Genomic DNA, 12,758 nt, shown 5'->3' on the forward strand with positions numbered 1-12,758 from the left:
TTGCAACATTTCTTTTTTTTTTTGCTTTCTTCCTTGTTTTTGTTTTTCTGCTGCACTTGAGTAACTAGTCATTGACTTGTTTGTTGTGGAACATACTAGTACATGATTGAACCTTCTGCACGGCAAGCCTCTGTTCTTAGCCATGTTTTAAGTTTACTCTTTCAGGCTTTACTTCCAACTGTGCAGTAGTGTAGATGTAACATGGAATATTTCATTGTAATCTGGACTGATAGTGTTTGCCCCATATTGTCAGAAGTCCATTGAAAATAACAGCTATAACTATGATTTGAATATGTTTGAAATTTAAAAACAAAAGTTCATAAATACATTTTATCATTGTGCCCTGAGTTTCTTTGTAGCCCTAGGTGCTTGCCTCCCCTTGCCTAGTCGTTAAGTCCACCTCTGGACGTCGATCAGTGTGCAGAGTTTTATGGTTAGAGTGTGTTTTTTTTTAATCCTTGCTTCTTTGATTTACCATCCTTGCTGTTTCTTCTATTTGTGATATGTACTGCATGCTCAGTACATCATTTAGCACACTTTAACTTTATATAGCAATTTTCAATTTTGGTCCACAATTTGCAGTCCGTGGGCCAGAGCTGACCTGTCAAAAATATTTTAGCCCGTGCATCACTTTGCTCTTGACAACATTAGTCACAGTACAAAGATGTGCCCTTTTCTCATTGAGTAACAACAAGGTTGTTGAAAGTTTAAAAACATGGCAACTAGAATAAAGATATCTTGTTCTGGATAGATTATCCATACAGAAGACAAAATAGATATCTGCCCTCTTGTTTCTTGTTAAAATGATGTCATCTTCAAAGGATGTTGTGAAAGCTGTGTTTCTGTTATTGAAGATATTATATAAAACATAAAAAACTATATTGTATTGTATTGTAAAATCATTTAGAGATGATTGTGAGAGTTGTTTCCCTCCATTTACAACAAAAGAGCAGTACCAAAACTTGTTAAATCATCCTTCTTTATCCTTTTTCTACATTTATATTGCCCTGCTCTCTTGCAGTGTTGTGGATACCTGCCATAAGGCACCTTCATTCCAGCAGGTTATTTTTGGGCTCCTCAAGACTATTGGGCATGCATAATGACAAATTTTATATTGTACTAGCATTTGAATATTGCAAATTAGAAAACAATGCATTGTCTTTTTTTCTGGTTTAGTTTTAGTAGGTACAGCGCTCAGATTGACCTCTGAAAAAGTTACACAGTAGCAAGTGTTTTTGGGATGCCTCATTGGCAAAATCAGACAAACTAATGAGGCATTCGGTGTGGCAAAGAGTTGATTTATTATGTAAACTTGGCTGCCTACATTTGTGCACAATAATGACTGCCTGGATTTTAATGTTAGGTTACATTTTCTCCTGAACTGATTGTAACTCAAACTTAGACCACTGTTCTGATGAATCTTTATTATCTGACAGGATAGAAAAAAATGGTAAAAGTATTTATTTACTGTATTTAAAAACATCTTTCTGTAGTAATGTAGCCTAATTTACAATTATCCAGGCATTTTCACTAAATATATTATAGACTTTAATAAAATATTATACAAATTCTTCCTCACCTCCTCTCATTTGTATTTCATTGCTTTAAAGATCATTTGTTATTGTAGCTTAGCTTACAAAACATAATTTATTTGTTTATTCATTTATCTATTCTAGTGCTCCTGCAGCAAAGATATGGTCAAAATATCAATGGATATCTTTGTGAAAAAATTCCAGCCAAATCGATACCAGGTGTGGAAACAAGGAAAAGATATATACACAATTGATCATACACTTCCAACGCCAGCATCAACACCAGAACTGGATAGCTGGATAAACAGAAGAAGGAAACAAGCCACTCCATCGATGAAGTAAGCATACTTTCCATTTTAAACCCTTTTCTTAGAATTATTTTTAATTTGATCGTGTGATTCTATTAGTTGCTTTCAAGGAGTATTGATAAATTGAAAGGAACTAATAGATAGATAGATAGATAGATAGATAGATAGATAGATAGATAGATAGATACTTTATTAATCCCAAGGGGATATTCACATAATCCAGCAGCAGTATACTGATACAAAGAAACAATATTAAATTAAATAGTAATAAAAATGAAAAAATGAAAAAAAAAAAAAAGCAGACAATAACTTTAAGTAATGATAGCATTTACTCCCCCGGGTGAAATTAAAGAGTTGCATAGTGTGGGGGAGGAACGATCTTCTCAGTCTGTCAGTGGAGCAAGATAGTGACAAAAGTCTGTCACTGAAGCTACTCCTCTGCCTGGAGATGATCCTGTTCAGTGGATGCAGTGGATTATTCATGACTGACAGGAGTTTGCTTAGTGCCCGTCGCTCTGCCACAGATGTTAAACTGTCCAACTTTACACCTACAATAGAGCCTGCCTTCTTAACAAGTTTGTCCAGGGTGAGGCGTCTTTCATCTTTATGCTGCCACCCCAGCACACCACCGCGTAGAAGAGGGCACTCGCCACAACCGTCTGGTAGAACATCTGCAGCATCTTACTGCAGATGTTGAAGGATGCCAACCTTCTCAGAAAGTATAGTCTGCTCTGATCTCTGATAAAATGCACATTTAGCTTTTTATTTATTTTGCCACAAGTAAGATACAGTATATACCATATGGTGCCATAGACTGCTAGTGGTGGTGTATTTGTGAGGTGTTTTGGGAGGTTTTTCATTGATTTCTTCCATTTATTTTCAAAAAACCCAAGTTTATAATATAAAAGACACAAGTACAACAATGCAGACATTAGCTGTAAATTGAAAGTTTCCTCTTATGTGCGTTTACCCACACAGCCACTGATTTACCTAGAGCAGTGTTTCTTAAACTTTTTTTTTTCTCGCGACCCAGTTTTGCTTTCATAGTATCTTCAAGACCCAGAATCACTACCAACATTCATCCCAGAGGGTTCTGCTTGGAAAATTGCCGACGACAGTCATCCCATACCCCTTGAAGAATCACCATTGAAGATCATTCCGGGGCCCCCATGCACAATCACGGGCAACAGTCATCTGATTCCCTTGGAGATAATAGTGGAGCAGTACCAATTCCTTAAACTGCCAGGTGTGACCCATTGCGAGGCACTCCGCAAACAGTATGCGACTTCGTCTTAATGAATGCAATTGTGAATTTTGACTCTATGTGACCCAAAATTAGGCAACCCACAACCCAAAATGGATCGTGATCCATAGTTTAAGAAACTATGTCAAGGTTTTGTAAGAGGTTAAAATTATGTGGCCACTAAGTAAATCATTATTTTAATCATTTATACTAGGATGAGCCAAAAAGAAGTACCACGTTTCAAACGTTTATTGCACAAAAACGCAACAAGATAAAATAAATTTCATTGCAACACAAGAAATGATATACAAAATGGATTTTTTTTCACTGTGTTTTAAAAATGATGTCTTCAAGATGGTGGCCATCATTAGCGATACACTCTTCAAGACGATTTCTGAACGCTCGCATGACTCATTCAGCCATTTAAAGGGGAATAGTGGCGATTTAGTGGTGCATAGCATCCTTGAGGGCTTCAAGGTTTTGAGGTTGGTGTGAATATACCTTCAACTTGAGATAGTCCCACATGAAGAAATCGCACAGAGTGAGATCAGGTGAACGTGAAGGTCACTCGACATCGCCGTGCAGGGAGATCAGCTTCCCCGGAAACATCTCCCGCAAAACTTGCATGGTTCTCCACACCTTATGAGCTGCTGCGCCAACCTACTGAAACTTGGCCGTCCACCACATCCATTTCTTACAGTTGGGGCCGCAAAAAGTTCTCTAGCATTTCAATGTAATGTTCTGAAGTGACAGTGACCATTGCTCCATTCTCCTCAAAAAAATAAGGGCCTACAATGCCACATTCTGCAACGGCACACCAAACTGTAACACGCTCATTTTGTAGGGGTCTCTGATGAAGTTCACGAGGGCTGGTTTCAGCCCAATAGCAAAAGTTTGGCTTATTTATGCAACCATTCAAATGGAAATGTACCTCACCGCTGCACATGACGATGGCATCTTGATGAACGGTTTGCATAATGTTCACACACAACTCTCTACAGCTCTCCCTGTCTCACTAAGTGAGCTCCTGCACTACTATCATTTTATATGGATGGAAATTAAGGTCCTCAAGCAAAATCCTTCTCAAAGACGTGTTGGAAATGCCTAAGGCTGAAGGATATTTGCCTGCTGAACATCTAGGAGCTGCAAAAGTGATGACCTTACAGCTTGGATGTTTTCAGACCTTCGTACAGTCCGAAGATGGCCTGGAGGCAGGCCTGTATATATGCTCACCCTGTATACGCGCAAAAAAAATACCCCTGCCTAAAGCCTATCTAATAGCCTGTTACTGCTCTGTGAGGCTAAAGAATAGCTGCATTTCTGTCTGGCGTGGAACTCGCCAGTTTGCAGATACACTGTAGGTGCAAAATATCTTTTTGTGTTTTGCTGCATCCTGTTAACTTCTTTTAGGTCAAAAGTGTGTTCTAATCCATTATGAAAAACACACATGCTGTACCTCTTCCACCATGCTTTATAGTACATGTGGTGTTTTTGTGTTGTATTGGGTTTAGACCAGATGTTAAATATTTTTATTTTGTTCAGATGGTTATTATTTTTTCTCTACCTTCTTTTTGAATCTCTACAGTTCATTTTTTTATAATTGATATCAGTGATTATCATGCTTAGTCCTTGAGACCTACTGTGGCTACAAAGTTTTGTTCCAACTAACATCTGGTTTAAACTGGATTCCTTGCCTAATGAAGTGAGCTTTTAGTCTACATTTTCTATGCTTTGGGTTCAATGTAGAAAACTAAGTTTTGTTAGTTTTTATTAGAATGTTGCAAGAATTTATTTTTGTTACATGGGGATAATTTACTGCTTTTAAAACTTGGATTTTATTTTTTATCATCAACCTAACCTAATCAAACCTCATTTTGATTCTGCTCTTCCAAAAGTTCTGGTTGTTTAATCCATTATTTACTAAAGAGCCCATTAATTAGTCTAATGGTGAAGTAGCTGCATTCAATGCCGCTTGCCCTGGTGTCTGTCCTTCTTATTGTTAATTGTTACCTATTGTGGAGCGTGGCCCGGACACAGACAGACGGACAACGGTTTAGCACGCAACGCACATTTTATTTATAATATTTACAATTTTAAGTCTGTGCTCAACCCAGTGCCTCCAGCACCGATTCCCCAAAGTCCAGGCCTCTCTTTACAGTGCCATCCTTCTGGCCGCCTCCACTGATCTCTCCAGTCCTCTTCCACCCGACTCTTGACCCCGAATGAAGGGAGGCAGCCCCTTTTATAGCAGCCCAGGTGGGCTCCAGCTGCCCCCTGACACTCCTCCACGGACACTCCCCTGTGTGCCGGAAGTGCCAGCTGCGCACCCGGAAGCCCTCCAGGTGTCCCCAGTCATCTTCCCCCCAGCACTTCCTGGTGTGACGGAAGTGCTGAGGTTCAGGGCTCTTCAGGCACCGGGGCACCCCCAGTGCAACAAGGGCGGTCGCCCCCTCGTGGTCTGGAGGAGGCCTAAGCCCTCCTCCGGTCCTCCTGGGCGTCCCGGCTGGGTACCACACCCAGCCGTCCGCCACACTATTTATATGAAAATAAAAAGTCTGTTTGTCTGTATGTTCCTTATACAATCCTACTTTCTTTGACAGATCTGGATGAAATTTTGCATAGTTGCATTCCAGGACCATACGAACAAGACAGAACCTAAACTTTTGATCCTGGGGGTCCCAGTGGATTTTTGTTTTCCCTGTGTGCCACACATCAGTGTGACCTCCTTGCTCAGAACAAGTGAAACATCTGATACAGACTTAAGCCAGACTTGCAGACAGAATTACTTACCCGTGCAACAGCGCTAGCTGCTTCTTATTCTTATATTTTACAAATATACCCAGGAAAGTCGTGTACTTTGGCTAGTTTTATGGATGAAGTTAAGGAAGTAAACTGCACAGAAAAAGGTAAATTATTAGGAGTTAACAATAGAGAGTTAAGAATTAAAAACTAGGCATAAATACAAATATTTATAAATGGCTTATAAATGTAAAAATCACACATTTGGCCTGTTTTGAATGCAGAATAAAAGAAGATCAGCTAATTAAATGAGATCAGTTAGAGATAAAATGACTAAAATTGGCTAGAATAAAACCTGCAGCCACATGGGAACCCCAGGATTGAGTCTGAGAACCACTGCTGTATATATTAAACTCTTTATATACTAGGGGACTGTGCCCCCTGCTTGCTTTGCTTGCCAACCCCCGGGTCTGCTTTACAAACTAGTCTCTTTGCAGTTCTGCCGCTCATGTATGGGGATGTAGATGTACAATTTAAACATATTGTTATTTTCATGGGAATTGTTACATATAACTAATAGAACTATTTTACATTACAGCGAGTAATTAACCATATTAAAAATAGTAAAACATAATAATTTGAAAGTAAATTATGTTTAATGTTGCATTAGAGTTGTTCGTTGCATAATACAATTTCGTATTGGAAGACCGGATGGTGTTAACGGTTGCTAAAATTCTTCGGAATATTGTAAGCTGATGTTTTCATGTTCCGCACGATCACCACCAACTGTTTCAGCATAGTCTATTGATACGCATTTAACCAATTTGCCTTGTAAGCGATCGTCAATTTTGGCGTTAATTCATTTGACTTCATCGGTTCTAGGATTGCCCTTTGTACTCATTTCTTATGTTGATAATCCTTCAAGATCTTCAATAAGATTTGGACATAATACGTCTTTTTTAATTGGGAACTTAAAGTGAGGAATGCGTTAATATTTATAAAAGCTGAGAGAGCAGGAACTGTTTCTGTTAAAAGCATTCACACGAATGAGTGGTGAGAGGACCGTGTGCATGGTTGAACATGGTTGAGAGGAGGGCGTGACTTGAAAAAATCTCATGGCCAAAATCTCGTCTTGTGGGACTTTAAAAAATCTCTTGAAGAAAGTCTTGTCTCATCTCAGGATTTTTTAATATAATAGGGAAATATTAAACTGGGTATTTCTGATTAGTAGCCATTTTTTCATTAAGCTCAGAATTATGGATTGCTCAGGATATTGTTGTGAAATACCCACATTGACCCATGCTTAATACAACAATCAGTAGGTACTTTAAGGTTACCTCTGTAATCAAACTACTGATTGATAGTTAAGGTCTATCCTGAGTCAGTTAGCTTTGTTTTTAGAGGGGAAAATCACAAGATACTTTACAAAGCACACAAGAATACACCTCAAATCAACAAGATAATCAAGTACAATAAATAATCCTTCAAAAAATGATGAAACATAGAGATATAATCTTCAGAAAAAGTCTGCAAAATAAAAATATTAGTATACTGATTACTAAACTGAAAAAAACAGTTGAGAGATCATTATAGTACCGTAGTTACAAAAGTGTTACTTAGAAATAGAGTAGGCGTATATGGATAGATGGATGGTTAAAAGGGGGCATAGCCAATCTAAAATAGAGAAGAATAAAGATGTAAGTTTAAGTGTGATTGGAAGTTAACCCCACGAGAGCCTCATGGACATTGATGAATCCATAAAGCCAAAAGTGTTTTAATATAGACTATCTTAGCAAGACCTTTCTAACAATTAGCGGGCCAGTATCTGAAGAGTTTGCAATCTGATGGTAATTTTAGGAAGAGTGAGTTATTTTAATGTACTGTTTTGTGAGTCCTTAGCAAGAGGCAGTGTAATTTAACTAGCTGAAGAAAGAAGACTGAAAAGGGGCGGCACAGTGATTTACACTGCTGCCTCGCAGTAAGGAGACCAAGACTTATGAGTTTGCATGTTCTCTTGTGTCTTCATGGGTTTGCTCCTACTTAGGTGAATTAACAATGCTAAAGTGCCTCTGTTTTTGGTGTGTGTGTGTGTGTGTATGTTGATTGACTAGCACCCAGTCCAGGGTTTTGTCCTTATATCATATGCTAGCTGGGATAGACTCCAGCACCCATAACCCCCCCATAAACCCTGGTCTGGATTAGTTTGCTCTAAAAAGCACATGACATGAATATTGAATGGGGAAGGGCTGGAATCCAATCAAGTCATAATGAAGGAATGAACAGAATATTTCTGCTGTGGAAAAAGAGAGATAAGTTTGACAGTGCTATGTAGGTGATTGACAGATGTATTGACAGCATCCTAGAGGTAGCATTCAAATTCAGAGTGAAGGACTGGTGGCTAAGGATGATCACATTCAGTAGAGATTTATGAGTTGGGATGATAATTCTACAAGAAGTTGTTTGGTTTTGTTAGTATACAGGAATTCAGCAGAAACCCATGTGATTATACGGAGTAGGGTTGTCAATGGGCCATTTGCATTCAGGAGAGACTTTCAAATACTTCTGAGTAGAAATCGCATGCACATGAAATAGTTACACAGATAAAACAAGAATCCTAGTGGAAAAATGTAGATATTAAACTGAAGTGGTTAAAGAACTGAACCTTGTGGGCCTCCACAGGAAACAACCTGCAGAAAAATGACAGCATGCAACTGGATAGGAAAAAACACATTAACTAGTAGCATGTTTCAGTAAGGACAGCATAGTTATTTCGCCGTTTCAAGTATGTTCTCCAGTCAGCCTTAAGCTCAATGAAAAGCAAGAATAGCATTTAACTCACAATCAAAAAAAGGCATGTCTTGGTGCTGTGGAAAGTCCAGAATCATGTCATTGTCATGGTGGTGCTAACTGTGTTCTAAGAAAAATGTATAAACTTTTATCAACTATCTTCTTATCCGGGCCATCTTTAACTTTATTCTGGAGTGTTTTAAAACCTTCTTGTTGCTGATAGTAGACATTTCCCAGAATATAAGAGACATTTGAAGAGTTGATTTTTTTTCTAAAAGAATCAGCACAGCCACAAAAATAGCTATAGACAAGAGGCAGCCAATTAGCCTGTTGTGTAATTTGAAAGGCAGTTGGCTATCTAAGTGCTAATGTACAATTTATTTTATTAGACTGTGGATGCCATTTGTATAGTCAGCTTACTTAGTTTTTTTAAGCTTACTGAATTTATCAAATTTTTAGCATTTATGTTTCACTTAAACATTGTGTTTTACAAGCTGTAAATATAGATGAAAATCGGCACAGTGAGTAGTGATCCAATATTCTGAGTTTGAATATGAAGGCTTATATGAAGTTTGTTGTCCCTGTCTGCATGGGATAAGCCTTCAACGCCCTCTGATGTGCCCCAATTCTTGTTCTTCCACATATCTGACACAGGTCCAATTTGGGTGTAAAAATAGGATATCCAGATTTTCACTTGCCCATCTCAAATCTGAGTTTAAAAGGTCAGATTGGGATTTTCTGTTAAGGATGCGGCTTGATAACAATTTTGTGCCTTATGTAACATGGTACAAGGAGAGAAAGGTCCTGGCTTTGGGAGTATCAAAGAAGCTACCAATACAATCCCGCTACTCCTGACACTTATTCTGTCAATGGCGGCGGATGAAATCACACAGAAAAAGCTAAGGAATATAATGCTATACCTGTTTTGCATCGACTCAACATATTTAGAAAACAACCTCTGCTTTTAAAATATAGAACATTGAAGAGCATCATCAGGTGAAACATATGGGGATCCACATGTATGCTTTATTTGCATCACAACGCATATATCCCACATATTCTGAATGTGTTTATAAATGGTCACTACACATCTAGACCATGCAATGTAAATACCACAGACTGAATTGGATTTCTTCGCCTTTCAGTCTGGTAGTGTAAACACTGCCTAGGTTAACTGGTGATTCCATACTGACACATTGTGAGCAATAGGTGTGTGTGTGTGTGTGCGTGCTGTGAAGGACAGGTGCCCTGTACAAATCTGCTTCCTGCTTTGTACCCAGTACTACTGGAATAGGCTATGTTTTCCATGACTATGAAGAGGATCTAGCGTGTTTATGAGTTGAAAAGAAAGGTTAGGTAAAAACTGATTTGAAGTGCCTGGTTTTTAAGCTGCAGGCCTCAAAAAGTAAAAATTTCTGAAGCATGTAAAACTTTATATAGACACTGTAGACACTGCATATCTTTGTTGTGCTCATTAAATTAAAATAATTTAAGAGTTCTTTCAATGCAGTTACAAAGACAAAAAAATGCAGCGTAGTGTGAGCTTCTTGCAGGTTTTTTTTTGTTTGTTTTTTTTATTTATTAATTTTATTACAATCAATACATAGCAATCAAGTTTTACAAAAAAAAGAATTATGCTAAGAACAGATCGATCCCCACCCTTGAGAGAGAGAGCAAGCCAAATGGTGTAAAATTTAAGGCTTTAAAAATACCTAAATCAACAAATTCTCTGTGCTTTATAAACTCATTTCAAAATATTACTGATTAGATCCTGCCATGTTTTGAAAAAGTCTGCACAGATCCTCTAACTGAGTATTTGATTTTTCCAATTTTAAATAATATAACACATCAGTTTCCCACTGACTTAAAGAGGAGAGTTTGGGTTCTTCCAGTTTATCAGAATAAGTCTGCGTGCCAACAGTGTAGTGAATGCAATCACAATTTGTTTGTCTTTCTCCACTTTAAGACCCTCTGGAAGAACCCCAAACACAGCTGTTAATGGGTTAGGAGGGATTGTGAGTCCAAGACTGTCTGAGAGGTAATTAAAAATTTTTGTCCAGAATAATGTTAATTTGGTGCAGGCCCAGAACATGTGACCCAGTGAGGCTGGGGCTTGGTTGCAACGTTCGCAGGTTGGATCATGCCCTGGAAACATTTTGGAGAGTTTTAGTCGAGACAGATGTGCTCGATATATAATTTTGAGTTGTATAATTGTATGCTTTGCATATGGAGCTTGAGTGAATTCTCTGCATTGCTACTTTCCACTCCTTTTCTGATATATTAATTGAGAGGTCATTTTCCCAGTGTCCTCTTGGATCTTTGAAAGGAAGGGATTGTAAAAGGATTTTATATATTGTAGAGATGGAGTCTAACTCCTTGAAATTGAGCAATAATTTTTCCAGCGTGGATGAGGGTGCAAGATGAGGAAAATCTGGAAGGTTCTGTTTAACAAAGTTCCTGATTTGAAGATAGTGAAAGAAATTTGTAGCTGGAATGTTAAATTTGGACTGTAATTGTTCATAGGATGCAAAGACGTTGTCTATATAAAGATCTCTAAGCAAGTTAATTCCAAATTTTTCCAGATATTAAAACTGCATATGTTTGTGAGGGTTGAAAGAGGTGGTTCTTTTGCAGGGGTGCCACAGAAAGAAGCTTCTCCGTCTTAAAATGCTTTCTACATTGGTTCCAGATTCTAAGTGAGTGGAGCACAATTGGGTTATTAGTGTATTGCCGATAGCGTGTGTTTATTGGAGCAGAGCAGGGAATACAAAGAAGTACTGCAGGATTTTACTTCTATTGCGGTCCATGCCTGTATATTTGCCGCCCAATAATAAAACTGGAAGTTAGGTAGAGCCATGCCACCTTCTGCCTTTTGTCTTTGTAGGGTCGCTCTTTTGATGCGTGGATGTTTAGAATTCCAAATAAATGAGGTTATTGTTGAATCTAATTGCTTAAAGAACGATTTATTAATGTATATTGGTATGTTTTGAAATAAAAAGGAGCTTAGGAAGAATATTCATCTTAACAGTGTTAATTCTTCCAGCTAGTGTGAGATGAAGGGTTGACCATCTATGCAAGTCTTGTTTAATTTTTTCCATGCAGACGACGAAATTTTGTTGATAAAGAGCTTTATGTTTACTTGTGATGTTTACCCCGAGGTATTTAAACTGTTCTGCAATGATAAAAGGAAGGGTGTCTAATCTAATATTATATGCTTGCGAATTCACCGGAAAGAGTACACTTTTATTCAGATTAATTCTGAGACCAGAGAGCTTTTGAAATTCTGTGAGTGCTGCTAAGACTGCAGGCACAGAATTTTCTGGGTCCGATATATACAGTACCATGTCATCTGCATATAATGAGATTTTCTGTTCCAGTCCTTCTCTGCTAATCCCCTTTATCTGATCAGTATTTCGACAATGTATTGCCAGTGGTTCAATGGCAATTGCAAACAGCAGTGGTGACAAAGGGCATCCTTGTCTTGTGCCACGTTCTAGTTTAAAGTAGTCTGAGCAAATGTTATTGATGCAAACTGAAGCTTCTGGGTTAGTATACAGTAATTTAATCCATGCACAAATGTTGGGCCAAACCCAAACTTCTCCAAAATAGTAAAAGGTATTTCCATTCAATCATGTCGAATGCTTTTCTGCATCCAATGATAATAATATTTCTGGGGTGTTTGATTTAGTTGGTGAGTATATTACATTAAACAGGCGTCGAAGATTTGAAGATAAGTGTCGGCCCCTAATAAATCCAGTTTGGTCTTGTGATATTACTGAGGGAGCACTTTCTCCATCCTTCTAGCTATGATTTTAGAGAGTATTTTAACGTCGTTATTCAGAAGTGAAATTGGTCTGTATGATGCACATTGTAATAAGTCCTTATTTTGTTTTGGAAAGACAGTGATTAGTGCTTGGCGAAAGGTTTGTGGAAGAGATTGGTTATCTCTGGCTTCTGTAAATGTTGCTAATAGGAGGGGAGCTAGCTGAGCGGAGAATTTCTTGTAAAACTCTGCAGGGTAGCCGTCAGGGCCTGCTGCTTTTCCACCTTGGAGTGACTTTATAGCATCCAGTAATTCTGATAATGACAGAGGTTTATCGAGTTCCTCCACACTAAAAGCGTCAATTTGTGGTATCTGTAATTTATCCA

General features: G+C 38.2%; 1 protein-coding gene across 3 annotated transcripts in view; it reads left to right on the forward strand.

Moving 5' to 3' along the window:
* Positions 1-12,758, forward strand: part of LOC120532912 (lysine-specific demethylase 4C-like) — a 917,975-nt gene that overhangs the window by 460,248 nt on the left and 444,969 nt on the right. For all 3 annotated transcript variants that reach the window (XM_039759396.1, XM_039759398.1, XM_039759397.1), the window contains exon 9: positions 1,677-1,870. In XM_039759396.1, the coding sequence (XP_039615330.1) occupies positions 1,677-1,870 (194 nt within the window). The remainder of the gene's footprint in view (positions 1-1,676; positions 1,871-12,758) is intronic.

Source organism: Polypterus senegalus, chromosome 7 (assembly GCF_016835505.1).
Source record: "Polypterus senegalus isolate Bchr_013 chromosome 7, ASM1683550v1, whole genome shotgun sequence".
NCBI classification, from domain to species: domain Eukaryota; kingdom Metazoa; phylum Chordata; class Cladistia; order Polypteriformes; family Polypteridae; genus Polypterus; species Polypterus senegalus.